The following is a 17107-nucleotide window of genomic DNA, read 5'->3' as shown; positions in this document are numbered from 1 at the left end:
ATGAAAAAGTCAGAAAATAAATATCCATGGTGATTTTTAAATGTTATATTTTAATTCTAAAGTATTATGTATTGATATTATATATCAGTATTGTTATTTTATATGCCTATATATAGTGAATCAAATCTCTTTATATATATTCAGAATTTTAGTATTTCAGTAATAGAAACAAAGCGAGTGTTAGGTTTAGTGCAGCACTAAAGAGATCTTCAGATCTTTAGAGATCTGAATCAGCTCTGAATTTAAATCTTCATTTTATCCCAAAAGCAATATTCTCCAAACAGAACAAAAGCTTTTTATATAATCAGACAACTTTTAAAAAAGTATTGTTCTGTCTGTTACAGTGTATAAGAATTTGAGGCACACCACTTTAAAGTCCTATGTGTTAAGAAGCAAAACTAATGTACATAAATACTGAAATGTATACACTCTTAAAAGCATGTTAAACTAGCACTTTTGTAAAAGCTGTTGCATAAAGATCTTTGCTCCTTAAAGAACACTGGAAATATTGCCTGGGAAAATGGTTCATTTAGATAGTATAGCATATAGACTCAGTAGCACAATATCCACTAATTTTCAATCAATGTTTATGTTGCAAACTGTACACTTTATTAATTAAATAAGCCAGAAACTCTATAAAGCATAAAGATAAAACTGACAAGTGACTAGTATCTAAATGACCACATATGTAAAAACCTGACGCTGAAAAATTGATCTTCCAGATAAGTGTTTGGCAAACTTTTTGTTTAAAAGACCAGATACTAAATATTTTAGGCTTTGTGAGACAGATGATCTCTATCACAATAACTCAATTCCACCATTGTAGAATGAAAGCAGACATAGAAAATATGTAAATGAATGCCAGTTTTCCAATAAATTTTATTTACAAGCATAGTTGACATACCAGATTAGGCATGTGTATAATGATTGATGAACTGTGTGCATTTGCTGGCCACATAAAGGTGTATACATTTATATTTATATATATACGTACATAATATACACATACATATATATGTAGTACATTAAATAAATTATAATACATTTTTATAATGGTTCAGGTATTTATTTAACTTTATGCAGGAAAAATGATACAACTATATATCATTTTTGAAAATGCTATAGCTTTTTCCTTGAGAATTTCTATGGTTTACTGCATCCATTGATTTGTGATAGTCAAATAAATGCATTATTCATGTTTGTATCTGAAAAGATAAAGTACTCATTTAAACATTTTTTGAATTGTCACACTGTTATATATCTAGAGAATTCTTGAGATGTTTCAAAAGTACAATAGTGCATATAGTAAAATAAAGATACCTTTTGAAAATCCTTGATATTAACCAGGTTGAATGAGAATATGTGGTCCTTTGCTCCAACATACAGCCTGCTCCGTTCCTCATCCAGGAGGAAGGTGTGATAACTAGAGCTGTTGACCAAGCCATTGAAAGTGATCACATTGTTGGATTCCAACATTTCTGCAAGGTAACAAAGCAAGATGTTGGGTGTTAATCTGAGGTCCCATGTAAGCATAGATTTGGTACATGGTGATCTGACTACTCCCTGCTGCACTTACCAGTCAATGGTTTCTCTTCACAGTAATATAAAATATGTAGAAGCCAACCTTTTTTACAGTTCATTGAAATGGGGATTAAACTCATTCATTTCCTGATATCATTCTCAAGACACACAGTGCTATAGAAGAAAGGGAGAGAAATCCCTTGTCCTTACAACAGGTCTGGTGGAATCTCTTTGCATTTAGCAATGGATTAGAATGGTCAGTATTACATATAAAATGCCTTTGATATTACAAAGACTGGTGTAAGTGGCTTAATTTGATCCAAGTCATTAGTGAGAAGGATAAGCATTAGCAGAGTTAGTGGGAGGAAACATTGTTTAACCTCCTAGGTTGTTTGAGGTCTCATTTTATTGCAGAATTTTAATCTTTTCAGCCACATTCTTTGTAAAATTTTGTAATTGACATATATAAAGGAGCTGAGATGGCCTTTTGTAAAAACATGAATTAAATTAATTATATTATCTGACTTCAACTTTTCTGCTTGTTAAAGCTCTCCAATTTGCTTTTGGTGTGAATGGGCAAATACTGAACTGTTAGAACTATACTTCAAGTGAGAAAAATATTTTCATATAAAAATAACATTAATTGTAAGTTCACTTCCATATAGAAAGGCAATTATTGACAAAAAGCAAAGAGGTTTTCTTTAAACATCTGCTTTCATCAAAGTTATGTACATAAACCATCACAACTCCCCTCCCAAGGACTAGACATGTTGAAGAGTCTCCAAAAATATGCCCTGAATCAATGATTCAGATTTTTCCAGCACACACATAACAGAACCTTTTCATCAATATTCATAAAATGTAGACAGTGCCTTTCAAGGAGAGGGAGTGGCAATGTAAGCCTTTTCTCTGTCTCAACCCTGACCCCAGGACATTAGCCATTTGATAAATTTCTTTGATTTATCTATTTCTCCTACTGCCTTCCAATGTAATTAAAATATTATTTTAACAGAGAACAAGGTTCAAACACTTTAACGTAGCATTAAAGATCTAATCACTACCATCTGAGTTTAGACTCCACACCACTATTCCTCCTCATGTCCTCTTTCCCTTCACCTTGACCCAGCAGTACTCACCCTTATAAGCTACTTCAAATGCAAGCTCCAAGAAATTCTCATAGGTTTAACTTCTTTAAGATTTTATTTATTTATTTTTAGAGAAAGGAGAAGGGAGGGAGAAAGAGAAGGAGAGAAACATCAATGTGTGGTTACCTCTCATCTGACCCCCACTGGGGACCTGGCCTGCAACCCAAGCATATGCCTTCACTGGGAATCGAACTTGAGACCCTAGGGTTTGCAGTCTGCACTCAATCCACTGAGCTACACCAGTCAGGGCAGATTTAATTTCTTTGTAATGTTTTGCTTAAATCACTCATGACTTGTATCAACTGTCAACTATTACAATCATTCACATAAATGACTTTTCTCCAGAATTAACATTCCCTCATGTCAGGAAATATATCATTAATAGTCCACCATCTTCAACTCATATGGCTTCTTTTCTATATTACCAAGTTACTCATATTAAATTGAATGTTTATTTATGTATCTGTTACATATTTATCTATGTATCTTCTGCATCTATCCATTTATCCATATCTTACACAAAACTATAGGAATTATTAACAAATATTTAAAAGATGCTTTTAAATTTCATGAGAAACATGTCAATAGTGAGACTCTCCTTACCTCACCTCTAACCCTGACAATAAATAAAGAAAAAGAAACAAAGAAATACCTGGCTAGTGTAGCTCAGTGAATTGAGCACGGGCCTGTGATCCAAAGGGTCACTGGTTTGATTCCCAGTCAGGGCACATGCCTAGGTTGTGGGCCAGGTCCCTAGTAGGGGGTATACAAGAGGCAACCACACATTGATGCTTCTCTCCCTCTCTTTCTCCCTACCTTCCCCTCTCTCTAAAAATAAATAAATAAAATATTTGTTTAAAAATGAAGGAAGGAAGGAAGGAAGGAGGAAAGAAAGAAAGGTAGAAAGAAAGAAAAGAATAGATCAAGGAAAGAGTTTCATTTATGTAAATCATATTTGAAATAAATATCTATTAGTCTCCTGAGGGAAAGAACAGAGAATACACTACATAATATCTGAATTTAAATGCTATTCCTCTCACCAGTGTCCAAATGATTGCAAAAGATTAATAGATGACTGAAATTTCAGGTACTCTGAGCTGTGTGGGGATGAAAAGAACTCCTACCAGAAGCAGGGGATATATCAATAGATATATTCTTCATTGATTGAATGGATGTTTAAGGAGAGCTGTTCATCAAATAGACTAGATGTCCTTTAGTTTTTCTTCCAATTTTAAACTCTACTCTAAACTCTATAATTCTACCCTAATACCAGAGAAACCAAACTGAGTAGGTAATCAAAAACTGAACCAAACCAACCAACCAACCAACGAACCAAACAAACAAACCAACAGAGTTTGGGCCCTGAGTGAGTCTAAACTAAGAGATTTTTACACAGAGATCAATGATTCATCAATGGGAATATCATTTAAGAGACATGGTGAGACTTAGATCAAAAAGGTATAGAGTCTACTATGTAAGTGAGCTCTAAGCATCAAGTAGAAAACATTGCAGGAAGACAAATACTAAAGCTGCAGAACATAAAGTTACCCAGTTACAGGTAAAAACACTAGCAGCACCACTATACTTATTTACTAGGTATGCAAACTAGAATGAATTCCTTGTAATATCTAGGTCTTAGCTTTTGGAAGATGGGATTAATAATGTATCTTCCAAGAGTTATTGTGAAAGTGAAATTGGATAACTCATCTAAAAACCTAGAATAATAGTTGGCATAGTAAGTACTCAATTAAAGTTTACCTGTTTGTATAACTAGGAAATTAGGATCCAGATGGAGTAGACAAAATACTTACCTTAACAAGTGTGCTAACTCATTATCACATCAGTAATTTTATGTGGTGAAAGGATAAGAAAGCATAGCAGTATGTATTTTGGTTTAAATTAATATTAAATAGAATGGTAATTTTAAGAATATTGAAATATTTTTATTTGTCAATATATGTATCCTGAATTATAAATGCCAAATATAATGGCTTTCTATATCATAATTCCAAGCAATGAAAATATTTGTCCAATTGAAAAATATGTTACAGGTTGAATTTTGCAAATTTGTTCTAGGAAAATTATTGGTTCCTAGGTATAAACAACTTAACAGTCTTTAGTAGTTTTTTTTTAATGAAATCACTCTGAAAACAAACTACCCTTCAAAAAATGTTACTGCTGGGCCATTTACTAAAAAGAAGATGATATTTTCCTGAAGTATGTGTCAGCAGCTGTTTTTGATTGCTTTCAAATGCACTTAACCTTGCCTCATCATTCCTTTCGCTCCAATTTCTTTAGATGTTCCTCTCTCTCAGGGACTCTTTGCATTGCTTTATTACTGAAAGAAGAGCCTTTTTGAAATGCTCATGGCAGTGAGCCATGGCAAATTCTGGATTGCTTAGGTTTACTCACCACTTTCCAGGCCAAAAAATCTAGGTTAAAATTAGAGACTTTTTCTCTAAATCTAGATCTCACATTATTGAATATTTTGTTCTCCTTAAATGTATGATTTTGTTTTTCCTGTATGTAGACATATTCAGCTGCAATTGACATTAAAGAACTTCACCTTTGTCTCTAGTCCTTCACAATTTTAGGTATTTCTTTTCAGTGTCTGTTATGTAAATCTTACTATGACATAAACCAGCATGAGTACTAAAATAAATATTCAGTAGTGTGAGCTGTTTAACATCCCACTACCTTTTAACATATTTAATATGTACATAATCAGTCAAACAACAACAAATGTAATTTTAAAGTACAACCTAATTTCTATAGAAACAATTTGACTATGATAAATCCCAGTAAGACAATTACACCTTTTGGGTGCAATTCAGTACTTCTCTGGATGAGACATTACTTTGACTCCTACATTCTCTGTCAACCATAAAGAGAAATAAATGTAGAATTGTAATCAAAAGTGCCATTTCAGACAAGTTCTCATTAATGAACTCCATATTCTTTAAATTTAAATGTGGTTGAACAAGCATTCTATTTATTCCAGATTCACCAAATGATTTAGTGTTTCTATGATTTACTTAATGACAAAATTGAAGATATGCTGATCATATGGCAAAGCAAATAGTTTGTGCTCAAAAAGCGTTATTATCATCCTTATTATTATTTAATAGAAAGCAATGTAGACGCTAAGCTTAAGTATATAGATATTCTGGAAAGAAAACTCAATTTAGCTCATACCATTTCAAGCAGCACCATGTTCAGTTACAAATAGATTGCACTCTCCTGTGATGTAGTTCCAAAAAATAGTCTTATGTAATTCAAGATGTTTATATAAGAACTCCATTTAATAATTTATTTTTAATCTAATAAAATAGATCAAAAGAAGAAAATAAATTATAATTGATATAGACTTTAATCAAAGTATCCTACCAAATTATTATCTTCCAAATAATCATGATAGGTAAACCATGATCTTTTCTAATGAGTCCATTTTAATTTTCATTCTATTTACTTATTTATAAATGTTTAGATTCATTATTTCCCTCTAAAATCTTCATGACCTTTAATGTAGCTCTATTTGAGTAAAGAAAAAAAGAAAAAGGCATTGTTAGCAGACACTATCAATACATTATATAGAATAATGAAAAATTATTATAAAGCCTAATGCTCTTCTTATATATTTATTTTAACACAGGAAAAGAAAAAAAGATGGAAAAATTATATCAAAAGTCATGCATGACTATTCAGCTCTACACATAAAGTTATGTTTCCTGTGGTACCATGATCATCTTTAGGATAAACAGATATTTATACAGATGTTTACATTACAATGATTGGGTCAGATTCTCAAAAGGCAATGAAATGAATACTGATTTCTAGAATGCAAGACTGCCCAGAACTAAGCTTTTTATAGTAGGATGGAAAATTGTGTACTTGACCTTCAAATCCAAACAATAGCAATCCTGTTCTTTATATTTCTGACTTCTGTTACATGTCTTTCTTTCTCTCTCTTCCTTTTCTCCCTCCCCATCTCCCTTTCCTTCTCTCCTTCCCTCTACTCCACCCTCACCTCCATCTCTATCTCTTTGTTTTATAGCACAAAAGGTAGTAAGATATTTTCAGTTGCTGGACTCATGAATTGCCTGAATTCACTGATGGCTTTTGATTTATGTCATTTTCCTTGACTGAAACTTTGTGCTTTTCATAGACCATTCAAAGACCGTTTTTAAAGCAGTCAAAGGTGGGTCTATATTATGCCAAAATATTTTGACTAAATGATGACATCCAGACATTTGTAAATATTGGAAACTTCATTAATGTCTAAAATTTTAGACCCTATGTTCCAGTGCTTCCTAGATTATATTTTAAATTTCATAAACTGAAAATATTTGCAAAAACCAAATAGGACTGAAATAAAAGTTGGTACATTTTTATGGCATTTTAAAAACAAAATAGCAAGAACAAGTACTATTTACTATCATAATATCATACAAAAGAGAGAAGTCGTGTTATTTAATAAAAAGGACAGAAAGGACAAAAACACAAACATAAAGAATTATCTTTAGAGATAAATTATATTGTGGAAAAGTTCATCCTATTTTTCTTACTTTATTTTTATTTCACCAATGACTAGTTTTTAAAGCTTATGACACAGAAGGTACATACCTTTCCACAGACTCAGGTTTGGGAAGTAATGAGCTAAATTAATATGTGTGGATGATGAACTTTGCTCTTGGCATTCCTGGCCAGTGCATCTTGTCATGGCATAGATGGACCCAATATTATTGACAGTCTACCTGCTTTTATTTATTTGGTGATGCTAAATATTTTCCCTCCATTTACGAAGTTTGATGAGTATTGTTTCAATATATTGGGACAAATCTACCTTCTAAATTCAGTAGTAGTAAACACACAAAATGTGCATTAAGTTTATACATTCTAGTCCAAAATTAACTTTTACCTAAACTACTTTTTCCTGCCTATGCCAGAAATGACAACACTCTGTAAAACACAGTCCCACCACCTCTGCCTAAAACATTTCTTCAAGTTCTTCTAACATATTTTCTTTTTATTTGCTGATAGTCTGACCTCTGATGCTTCCATCATACTGAATTTATGCCAGGACATTCCTCTGCCAAATGATTCTTATTCATAGTTGATGTGAATAATTAGCTTTTGGATTTGGCCAGACTCTCTGACCAAGGTATAATGTACCCACAATTGAGCTTGGGACAAGTTAAGATCCATTCTGAGCTTAAGCCTACAGAATGGATTGTGCTTCTAGATCCCAGGTAATATACAAGTGCCCTGAACCACTTCGTGAGGGAGGAGCAATACAATTTCCCTGAAATATGTATATAAAACCTCAAAAGCAGGACTATCTGTGATTTAGTCTGTTTTCCACTTTATATAATGTAAAAGATATGTGTTTACAATATAATCTGATGATTCAGATTTTTTATTATTTCATGAAGTCATTCAACTACTAATTCAACAAACACATATATAGTCCTTATTATGTGTAACCGATAGGCATTGCTAAGAAGATTGGAGAGTATAAAGATTAATAGAACTTGACGGAAATTTATACAAAAGCCATCAGACAAGCAAGAACTAAATGAACAACAAACAGAATAATAAGAACTAAAAAAGCTAACAGGAGGGAAAAATTAATGTCACAAGGAGATGTGAATAATTATTGGAGAAAGGGCTTGGCAGTTAAACCTAGCCTTAAAAAATGTATAGGACTTTCACCAGCAGAAAGAGGTGTAGGAGAGAATTCCATGCAGAGGACATGGATAAAGACCAGGGGACAGAAAGAAGGGCAAACAGAGGAGAAAGAAGTTTTAAGTGTTTACTATGTGCCCCAAACTGCTGCATGGTTTATTAGTGTACTCATTGAAGCCTCACAACAACATATGGAGATGAAATGTTTTATCCCCATTTTACCATGTGAGGAAATTGACTCAGCTAGACACTAGGAGTACCCTAGGTCACAGGGTTGGTGTGATGCAGAGTCCAGATATCCACTTCCTCCAGATACCAGAGGCTAGGCTCTTTATTTCTTGCTCCATATTAGTTCTAAGAGGGTAGAATTTTTTAGAATCCTATGAGTGGATTGTTGAGATGTGAATAATGTAAGAATACATTTTGGAAATACAAATAACTGACTGGTGAGAAGTTTGTTTACCTCTCATTATCACATAACTTAGTTAATAGTCTCTTATTTATACTATTCTATTTGATACGCACTAGGTCTCTTTACACAGTAATAACTCTGTGAGTAATCTTATTTGCAACTATTGCTTTTGTCACTAGCAGTATTTTGAAGTGTCTCAAATGTATATCTTGCAAGACATATTTCCTCCCAAAGGTCAAAGACTTAATAGAAACCTCTATTTAGATATTGCACAAAAATCTCAGAGTCTGAGACTTAAAAGGAACATACTCCATTTGGTGTTTTTTCTCCATTACTGACATCACCTTTCTGTATGTTTTAAAATTGGTTGCAAATATCACTCATCAAAAAATTATGCAAACCATATCCTCTTCATTATCTACAGACCCAACCCATCACTTCAGTTTTGTTTAACTCCATAACAAGTTCTCCTACATTTTCTTATGCTTATATATTCAGTCACTGCCATAGATAAAATACTCATGACTTCTTCCCTCAATTATTACAATTATTACAATTATGTTTCAGCTTGAGTTCCTCTTGAGCTTTACATCAGTAAACAATGTTATGTACTGTCTCCAGAATGTTCTTTCTACAAAACAAATACAACTTTCTTTCAGTAAATTTGAGAGAGAAGCCACTTATACATTATTCCCCTTCTCTTGAATCTCATAGGAAAAATAAGAGGCAAGAAAATATTCATATTAAATGAAAAGAGGAAACAATACCAATGGAATATCAAGTCACAAATTTTAAGAGAATATATGCAAAATAGTGAAGCCTAAAACATTTTGATACAGAATGTTGAAATCTGGCACATATCTATATATTCAGGTAGGATAGAATTAGTGATAAAGGGATTACAAATCATAAAACTTATATTTGCAAGTGCTTTACTACAGAAACAAACTCTAGGAGTCTATTATGACTATAAAATTATTTGAAAATGTCAGTAAAGATTGGAAGCACAGCTAAGTACAAATGCAGCATCATCACAGCTAACACATGTGTGCCAGGTACCATTTTAATGAGACACATGTGATGTTTACCGCATGTGCATTATCCTTTTATCAGAAGAAACTACTGTATGGAAAGTACAGGGAAGGCAGGAGTGCAGAGTGTGAACATCAGACAGCTCCACAGAGTGTTTCTGATGGGGTTTTACACAAAAAACACCAATCACCAAAATATGAAAGAATGGAGGATTTATTTTCCCAGGAGGAAATACATTAAACATTTTAGAGCTTGTTTTCAAATCAAAATGACCATTGTCAACTGTAAACTCCTCCAGCTCACCTCACTGCCAGAGAAGGCGATAAAAAATTCACCAAATGCAATTAAAGAGCCCAAAAAAGACAAGGACTTGACTGAGCACAGAGAGTTAATTCTGGTTGCCAAATTCCAAACTAAAAGTAAAATAAGATGTTCTTTGGAAGAGATGAAATTGATTATATGAATATAACAGAAATGAAAGACAGGAAATAAAACCTAAAATTATACATATTTGCAGACTAAAATGTCACTACCATCCAGGAAAATCTTATTTTATAGAAAGATTAATTATGGAACTTACTAAAGGAAAATATATTTGGACTCCTTGAACAAAAAGCAAGTCATCCACAGAAGGTAAGTAGTCAGGTGGTTTCATACTTGTACAAAGCAACATTACATGCCAGAAAACAAAAAAGGAAATTCTGTAAATACCTAGGTGAGAACATAGATGACTCAGTAAGTTTATACCCATCAGATTGTCTTTCAGGAAACAGACGCAGTATCAAATATTCTCAAACATGCAAGTTTAAAAATATAAAACACTCACCCATTCAAGAAACCACAGAAAAGCAACTTAATAAAATTCATTCAAATAAGGCATGAGTCAAAATCAAGAGCACTGATATTACATCACTTGTCTTTTTAAAACCTGCCTAAAAATGAAGGGCTTGATTCAAGCCCTTCATATTTTCCATATTTTCTTTGCTCATTACCAATAGTGTGTAAATGTGTATACACCTATGTATTCAATGATATTTACGTATATATTTACACACACACAAGATTATTTCCGTGAACTCACTGGCATGCCATCTATAGTTACCACAACTCAGAATGCTGTCTATTGCCTCCAGTGCTCTCAATTTTCCATGCGCACCTGCTTAGGTGCATCTGCTAACCCTTCAGGATCAAAGTCACCTCTCCAGCCTTCTAGGTAATTGTATATCATGCCTTCCTTTGTGAAACACAGCCATGTACAAATGTAAATTAATCACCACTTTATTTCTTTAGCTCCCTTTCTATACTTAAAACATGCTTCTTTTACTTATTTTTGTTTTCCTAGTCCTAGAATTTTCCATAGCATATACCTAGTCTTGTAATATAGAATATCTCAATACATATTACTTGAAACACCTTTTATTTTTTAAGTGCAACAAAAAACTCAGAAAAAGTAAACGTAATAATAAATATCTAGGAAAAATTATAGCAACATATATTGCATGTCAAATTATATACTAGCTTTCTAGCTATCATATAATACATTCAAATAACCAATAAAATTGTGCAATCTAAACCCTAAATTATTTACAACATGTCTATAAAATTATAATAAAATAGCTCATTTTAAAAGTCTATGTGATAAGCAATGTTGTCATTTTATGTATCATAATCACATAAATCAAGTTTTTCAGAGTTCAGTTTGACTACTAACATCAATCACAAAATCTTTTGCAATGACAATAGTAAAATTAATTGAGAGAAATTATGATAGAGGGCTGGTTAAACTATTGATATAAAATATGGCAATAATACAGTGAACTAAATAAAGGAGGAATATATTTGGACTCCTTGAACATAAAGCAAACCAATAGTACTTGCTTTATGTTACTATCATAACAGTACTTAAAGCTATAACTTATAGCAATAGTTTAACTGGCCCTATATATTCAATTTCTCTCAACTTTAATATATTCTTCAAGGCATCATATATATATTGATGTGAGCATATTTCAAAAGTGCAATGCTTTTATTAAAAAAAAACAACAGCACTTTCATTTATGACTATTACCTTAGCCCACTCTACCTAATAAAAGTTGCAGTCCCTGATTTTCCTTTGGTACTATATTTTATGCCTATTTCCATAAGTTTCCATAATTCTATCAGAAATGGCCAGTTTTCTCTTCCTTAAGCCTGGCCTGCCACCTCTTATTTCAAGTATATTTGCCCTGCTCTTATACTTCAAGGTAGAGTTGAAAGCCATCTCTTCCAGGAAAACCTTGAAAATTAGTCAGTATTGCTCCCTCCTCTGATGCCCCACCTGCTTTGACCATAAGACACACTAATGTGTTAATTGCATGTTGCTCATCTGCATGGACATTATGGTACATGCTTTTCTCTTACATATAAAGTTAGCACAGTGCCATAAGGGTCTAATTATATGTGGAGGAAATGGTTAACTAGACAATTAATCATTGAATTTGAGATCTAGAAGGATCTTTAGACTATAAGGTCTGATAACTGCCATTTACAAAAAAAAAGCATTAAGTGACTTTTATTAACAGTTCTCTAAATTCTTGGTTCAATGTTCTTTCTAAATAAATTTCTACCAAATTGTGGCTTTATTATTTCTCTATATTTTTTGCTGCTTAATTGCTGATATCGATGATTTTTTGATAAAAGTATATGCTGAAAAATAAACATTGCAAACAATTTAGGAAATAATGCATGACATTCAGTTTTACTTCTTGGAAGACAAACAGTAAGTTTTAGTGTCATTATTATATAAATCAACTAAATGTTGTAAGCTGGATGAAAATGAATACAAATATGTGTTGTAATTGATCACTCAGTTATGTGCAAGATTATTAATCAGTAAAAGTTTAGAATTAAAGTTTAGATCCTTCTTTTACAATTCACATTGGGTTAATTTACAACTTTGAGTGGTGGGCTAGTGATCCAGAGATCAAACTTTTGTTTTAAATTCTGTCTTATGTGTTAATTAGTTATATGGCTCCTTTACAGGCAAGTTTCTATTACCAGTCAGCTCACCAGCAAGAGTTCATTAAATTCTTAGGAGTGGTCAGCACTGTATTACCATTATCAAAGTTAAAAAAAAAAAAAGGAAAGGGAGGCTTATCTGATTAACACAATTGTAAGTCTGTTTTTCTCAGGCAGTCTTGGTCAACTATATACACATACTACAGCATATATTTCAGTCTTTTCTTCAAATTACTATCATATTCCACATGACTATAAAAAAGCAAATGTTTTCTGATATCTAAAAATTGTTATGTTTAATTTTTCCCAGTAAAAAACTATGGAAAACATTTAGAAACAGAGAAGTAGTTGTAAATCACTGAATAACCTGTTACCTGTTGTGTATACCCACTACAAGAATTTTTTTTAATTGGTTAAGAATGATTAATTTGAATTGTTGTAATGCTGAGCAAATGAGCTTTTATGGAAGAAAGACAGTGAGTATTTTTATCAGTATTTTTCCATCATAAGATGCACTTATGTGAGTGTAAATACACTGGAGAACATATTTACTTAACTGTTCAGAGACAAGAATCCATTTAATTCTCAGGGTTGGAATGTGGAGAGAACACGAGGAAGTCCCGAATATCATACAGACATTCTCAAGGATCAGTCCAGTAACCAAATCAGAGGAGCAGGTAAGTCTGGCCAGGGATAAGAAGTACCCAGATCCTAAATTTGGCTAACAGAAGGTGTTTACTATAAGTTTATCAAATGAATGAATAAATGGATTTATGTTTAGGTAGACAAGATGGATGTGTTTTTGAGTGCATGTGAGTTAGATAACCCATAATTTATCCTGCTCTTCTACTTCAAGTCTCTTCATTCTCTAAGCTGCATAATGTTTGGGTGTCATAACAAATGTAGTTTCAGTTTGTCAGTTTAAAAATTTAAGTTGTTGACTAGAGAAGTGGCTTTATTGTCTCTTTTTGGGGAGAAGGAAGACAAGGCATTCATATGCATGTCTAGGCACGCCCTACTCCTTTAACTAGAATAGATACATTTTGATGATAAAGACTTCTGGTTTACCCATGAAAGGATTTCGTTTGAGTCAGATTTCCATTCAGAGGGGTGGGAAGGAAATGAAAGAGAAAAGTGTTGAAAACCAATGAACTCAAAGAATCTCTAGATAAAATCATACAATGTGTTCTGGGTATATTCTACTTTTAGAATATACAAGAATGACAATAATATCCTATTTATGATGGGACACTATAAATATTTCCCCTAATAATGTGTTTAACTTTGGAGTGGATATATTTTAGAATTTAAGTATTATAAGTTAGATATCCTAATGAAACTAGTTCATAACAATTCATTGACACTTTTTAATTTTTTGACATATAGAAATAAAATGGAGAAACTGGAATTATTATATAGATAATTTGGACCAAATGTAATTTTCCTATATTCTGTTCTGCCCAAATAATTTTTTGCAAAAATTATCTGATGGTATTACTTCTAAAATTTATACAGAAAAAAACAAACAATTGAAGAGTTTTATATAAAAAATCAGACAAGTTTAAATTATTCTATTTTCTCTTCCAAACGCATTCTGCTACAAATATATTCTAATATTGGGTCATGTTTAGAACTGCTCTGGGACTGAAGTTAAATACAGTGTGAACCGGGTTTGGCTTAAGAGGCCTAAGGGCAACTCAGTGATTCCCTAGAATGACGCTGAAAATACAACATGTTTGCTGAAAACCTTTGCTCTCCCAGGGGTCATTAAATCAAGTACATTCCTGGGTCAGACATGATGGCAGACTCTAAAGATTCTCTAGACCAGTGCAGGACACACAGACATTTATCACCACAAGGACAAGTGTCTAATTCAGAACTAGATTTACCTTTTCTTCAAGAACGGACAAAAAAAGTAGCCTAAGTCAATGCCTTATTAAACTGCCTTCTATACTCATCAAAAAATTTGATTGTTTTGTTTTTACAAAGCAATAATGACAATGAAAAGCAAATGAAAATACTAATAACAATGTTAGAATAGGTAATAAATGTTGTTTAGAGTGAAATATGATCTTTTAATACCTGCTGAACACAGCACATTTTCAAAATGAGACTCCCCCATTATTCTGAATGCAGAAAATAACATGGGTAAAATTTGCCTCTAGACATGAGGGGAAAATGTGTTAGTGCTATTAAGTTCTGAAGAAACCCTCAGAGCTATTCAACGTGAGCAAGGAAAGAGTCAAGTAACATTACCTAAGGTCACTGAATTCTTAATTCTTGCATTTTCCTGATACTTGTTTATTTTGCATATAAATAGTTAAAAGATTATCTCTGCCAATCACTTCTTTACAATATTGCTATTAGTAAATTTTGGATTAAATAATTTAAAATAATTTTATATCTTCACAATTGAAATATTTATTTATTTGAAGAAATGATAGGTATTATTTTTTAGCTTTCTCTTCAAACTGGTAAATTGTTATGAAAATAAAGACCTATGAACTTCCACCTCACAAAATTTGCTTTAAAAGCTGAGGTTATGTATTTTGCTATATCCCTAAGTGGTCATACCTTTGTAATAAGATTTCTTTGTAATAAGATTTTGTAATACATTTTTAAAAATGTATTTAAATTTTATACTTTCTAGTAAAGGAATTACTTTTAAAAAGACATTTGTTTCTTATTAAGCTAAAGGCCACTACTGATAAAACTCAAAAGAAACTAAGATAATTTTAAAAATTAAGAAAAAAATCTAGCTTTTCCCAATTATAAATTGCTTTATCATTCTAAACACTCAAAGGGGAGAAATTACTTCTACTTAAAAAAATAAAAAAAAATAGTTTAAAAGTTCATAGCTGAGTTTGTTTGATGAACTTAATGACTTCCACCTCATTTAGTAAATCAGAATCTAAAAAAAGCTACACTCGACCCTTTTGATAGGCTCTGGAGTCTATCAGCCGGCTTTGCCACTTCATTAGATGTCAAGGAGCAGTAAGTGATACTGCTATGAAAGTCTTGATTCAGGTAGTTGAAAATGCTCTTATTGCAAAAGTACCAATTATCAACAGACTTAAAGTCAAAAAGGGGTGTATCCGGAAAAGCACATCATGCATACTCACAGTTGGTTATCATCTTTGTAGACATCAAAGAAAGAGAGATTGTTTGAACAATCAGTAGTTGACTTGTAACATTCACAAAGAGTGCACACATTGATTTAATACACGCTGTAGCAGAGTTATAACTGACCTTGAAACTCTTACCTTGCAATCTTTTGAGGGCAACAAAATAGGTATAAAATGCATATTTTTTTCCCAAAGGAGAAACCATAAAATATAAAAGTTGCATATTTTAATCTCTGTGCTGAAATGAACTCTTGCACTTGGTCTCGTACTATTTTTGTGGCTAATCTTTTCTTAAATGTAATTTTGTTTTGTTAACTAAATTCTACTATGAACTTCCCCTTTAATGGCAAAATAGTATATAAGACTCAAATTATACTTTAGTGAAATTTAATTTTAATTATATAGCCTTTTATTTCTTTACCTTCTACCTTATTTCTACGGTTGGTAAAGAGAAACTAAACAGGAAAACTATTAAGGTAAAAAATCTTAAATAATTGAAATAAAAATTAGAATATATTTTGGTAACATTTACAAGACATTATTAAAGGGACTAAATGATATGGAAAAATACAATTAAAAATAAAAAAAAGAACCACTGACTGCATCTCTGCCTAATGAAAGCAAACATGTATGTTAGTGACTGAATGACCCTATATGGGCATGATCCATAAAAGATCAGTTTCCTTTGGAGCTCACTGGAATGAAGGATTCCATGAGGAAATGAATTTGGGAGAATACTAACTGTAGCACTATGTTAGAATTCAAATTAAGACGTTAAAGAATTTTGAAGGTCTAGTGTAAGGAAGTTTGCTCAGGGCAACTATGAAAACCGATGTTTCCCAACCTTATATGGCACAGAGCCCTTTATAAATATATAAAAGCACTCCTACCTTCGAGGACTATTTAGGGAAATACTATGATATTAATGACAGACCTATATTTATTGGGATTATCATTTAGTTAAGTATATAATGTCTAACCACTGGGTTGTACACCTGAAACTAATGTAATATTGTATGTCAACTATAACTGAAAAATTAAAAATTTTATTTAAACTTAAAAAACACCCATAGGTCACTTTAATTTTTCTGTTAATTTTAAGAGAATTTTGGGGGGAGGTGGGGTTTTAAAATATATCTATCATCTGTATACTTTTGGCCAGGTCTTTGTTGTATGATGGTATATATACT

The 17107-nt window shown here is 32.1% G+C and overlaps 1 protein-coding gene across 2 annotated transcripts in view; it reads right to left on the bottom strand.

Moving 5' to 3' along the window:
- The window catches only part of SEMA3A (semaphorin 3A), a 313391-nt gene that overhangs the window by 143267 nt on the left and 153017 nt on the right, over window positions 1–17107 (bottom strand). Inside the window, exons 1-3 of one of the 2 annotated variants that reach the window (XM_036010674.1) lie at window positions 15518–15522; window positions 14540–14544; window positions 1321–1478 (exon numbers count right to left, since the gene is read on the bottom strand). In XM_036010674.1, the coding sequence (XP_035866567.1) occupies window positions 1321–1476 (156 nt within the window). In that variant the 5' untranslated portion in view covers window positions 1477–1478; window positions 14540–14544; window positions 15518–15522. Of the gene's footprint in view, window positions 1–1320; window positions 1479–14539; window positions 14545–15517; window positions 15523–17107 lie in introns of those variants that run through there. The other variant, XM_028525425.2, reaches the window with a different exon arrangement.

The sequence above is a fragment of the Phyllostomus discolor genome, chromosome 10, assembly GCF_004126475.2.
Source record: "Phyllostomus discolor isolate MPI-MPIP mPhyDis1 chromosome 10, mPhyDis1.pri.v3, whole genome shotgun sequence".
Lineage (NCBI taxonomy): Eukaryota > Metazoa > Chordata > Mammalia > Chiroptera > Phyllostomidae > Phyllostomus > Phyllostomus discolor.
This window is presented reverse-complemented; position numbering and strand designations above follow the sequence as displayed.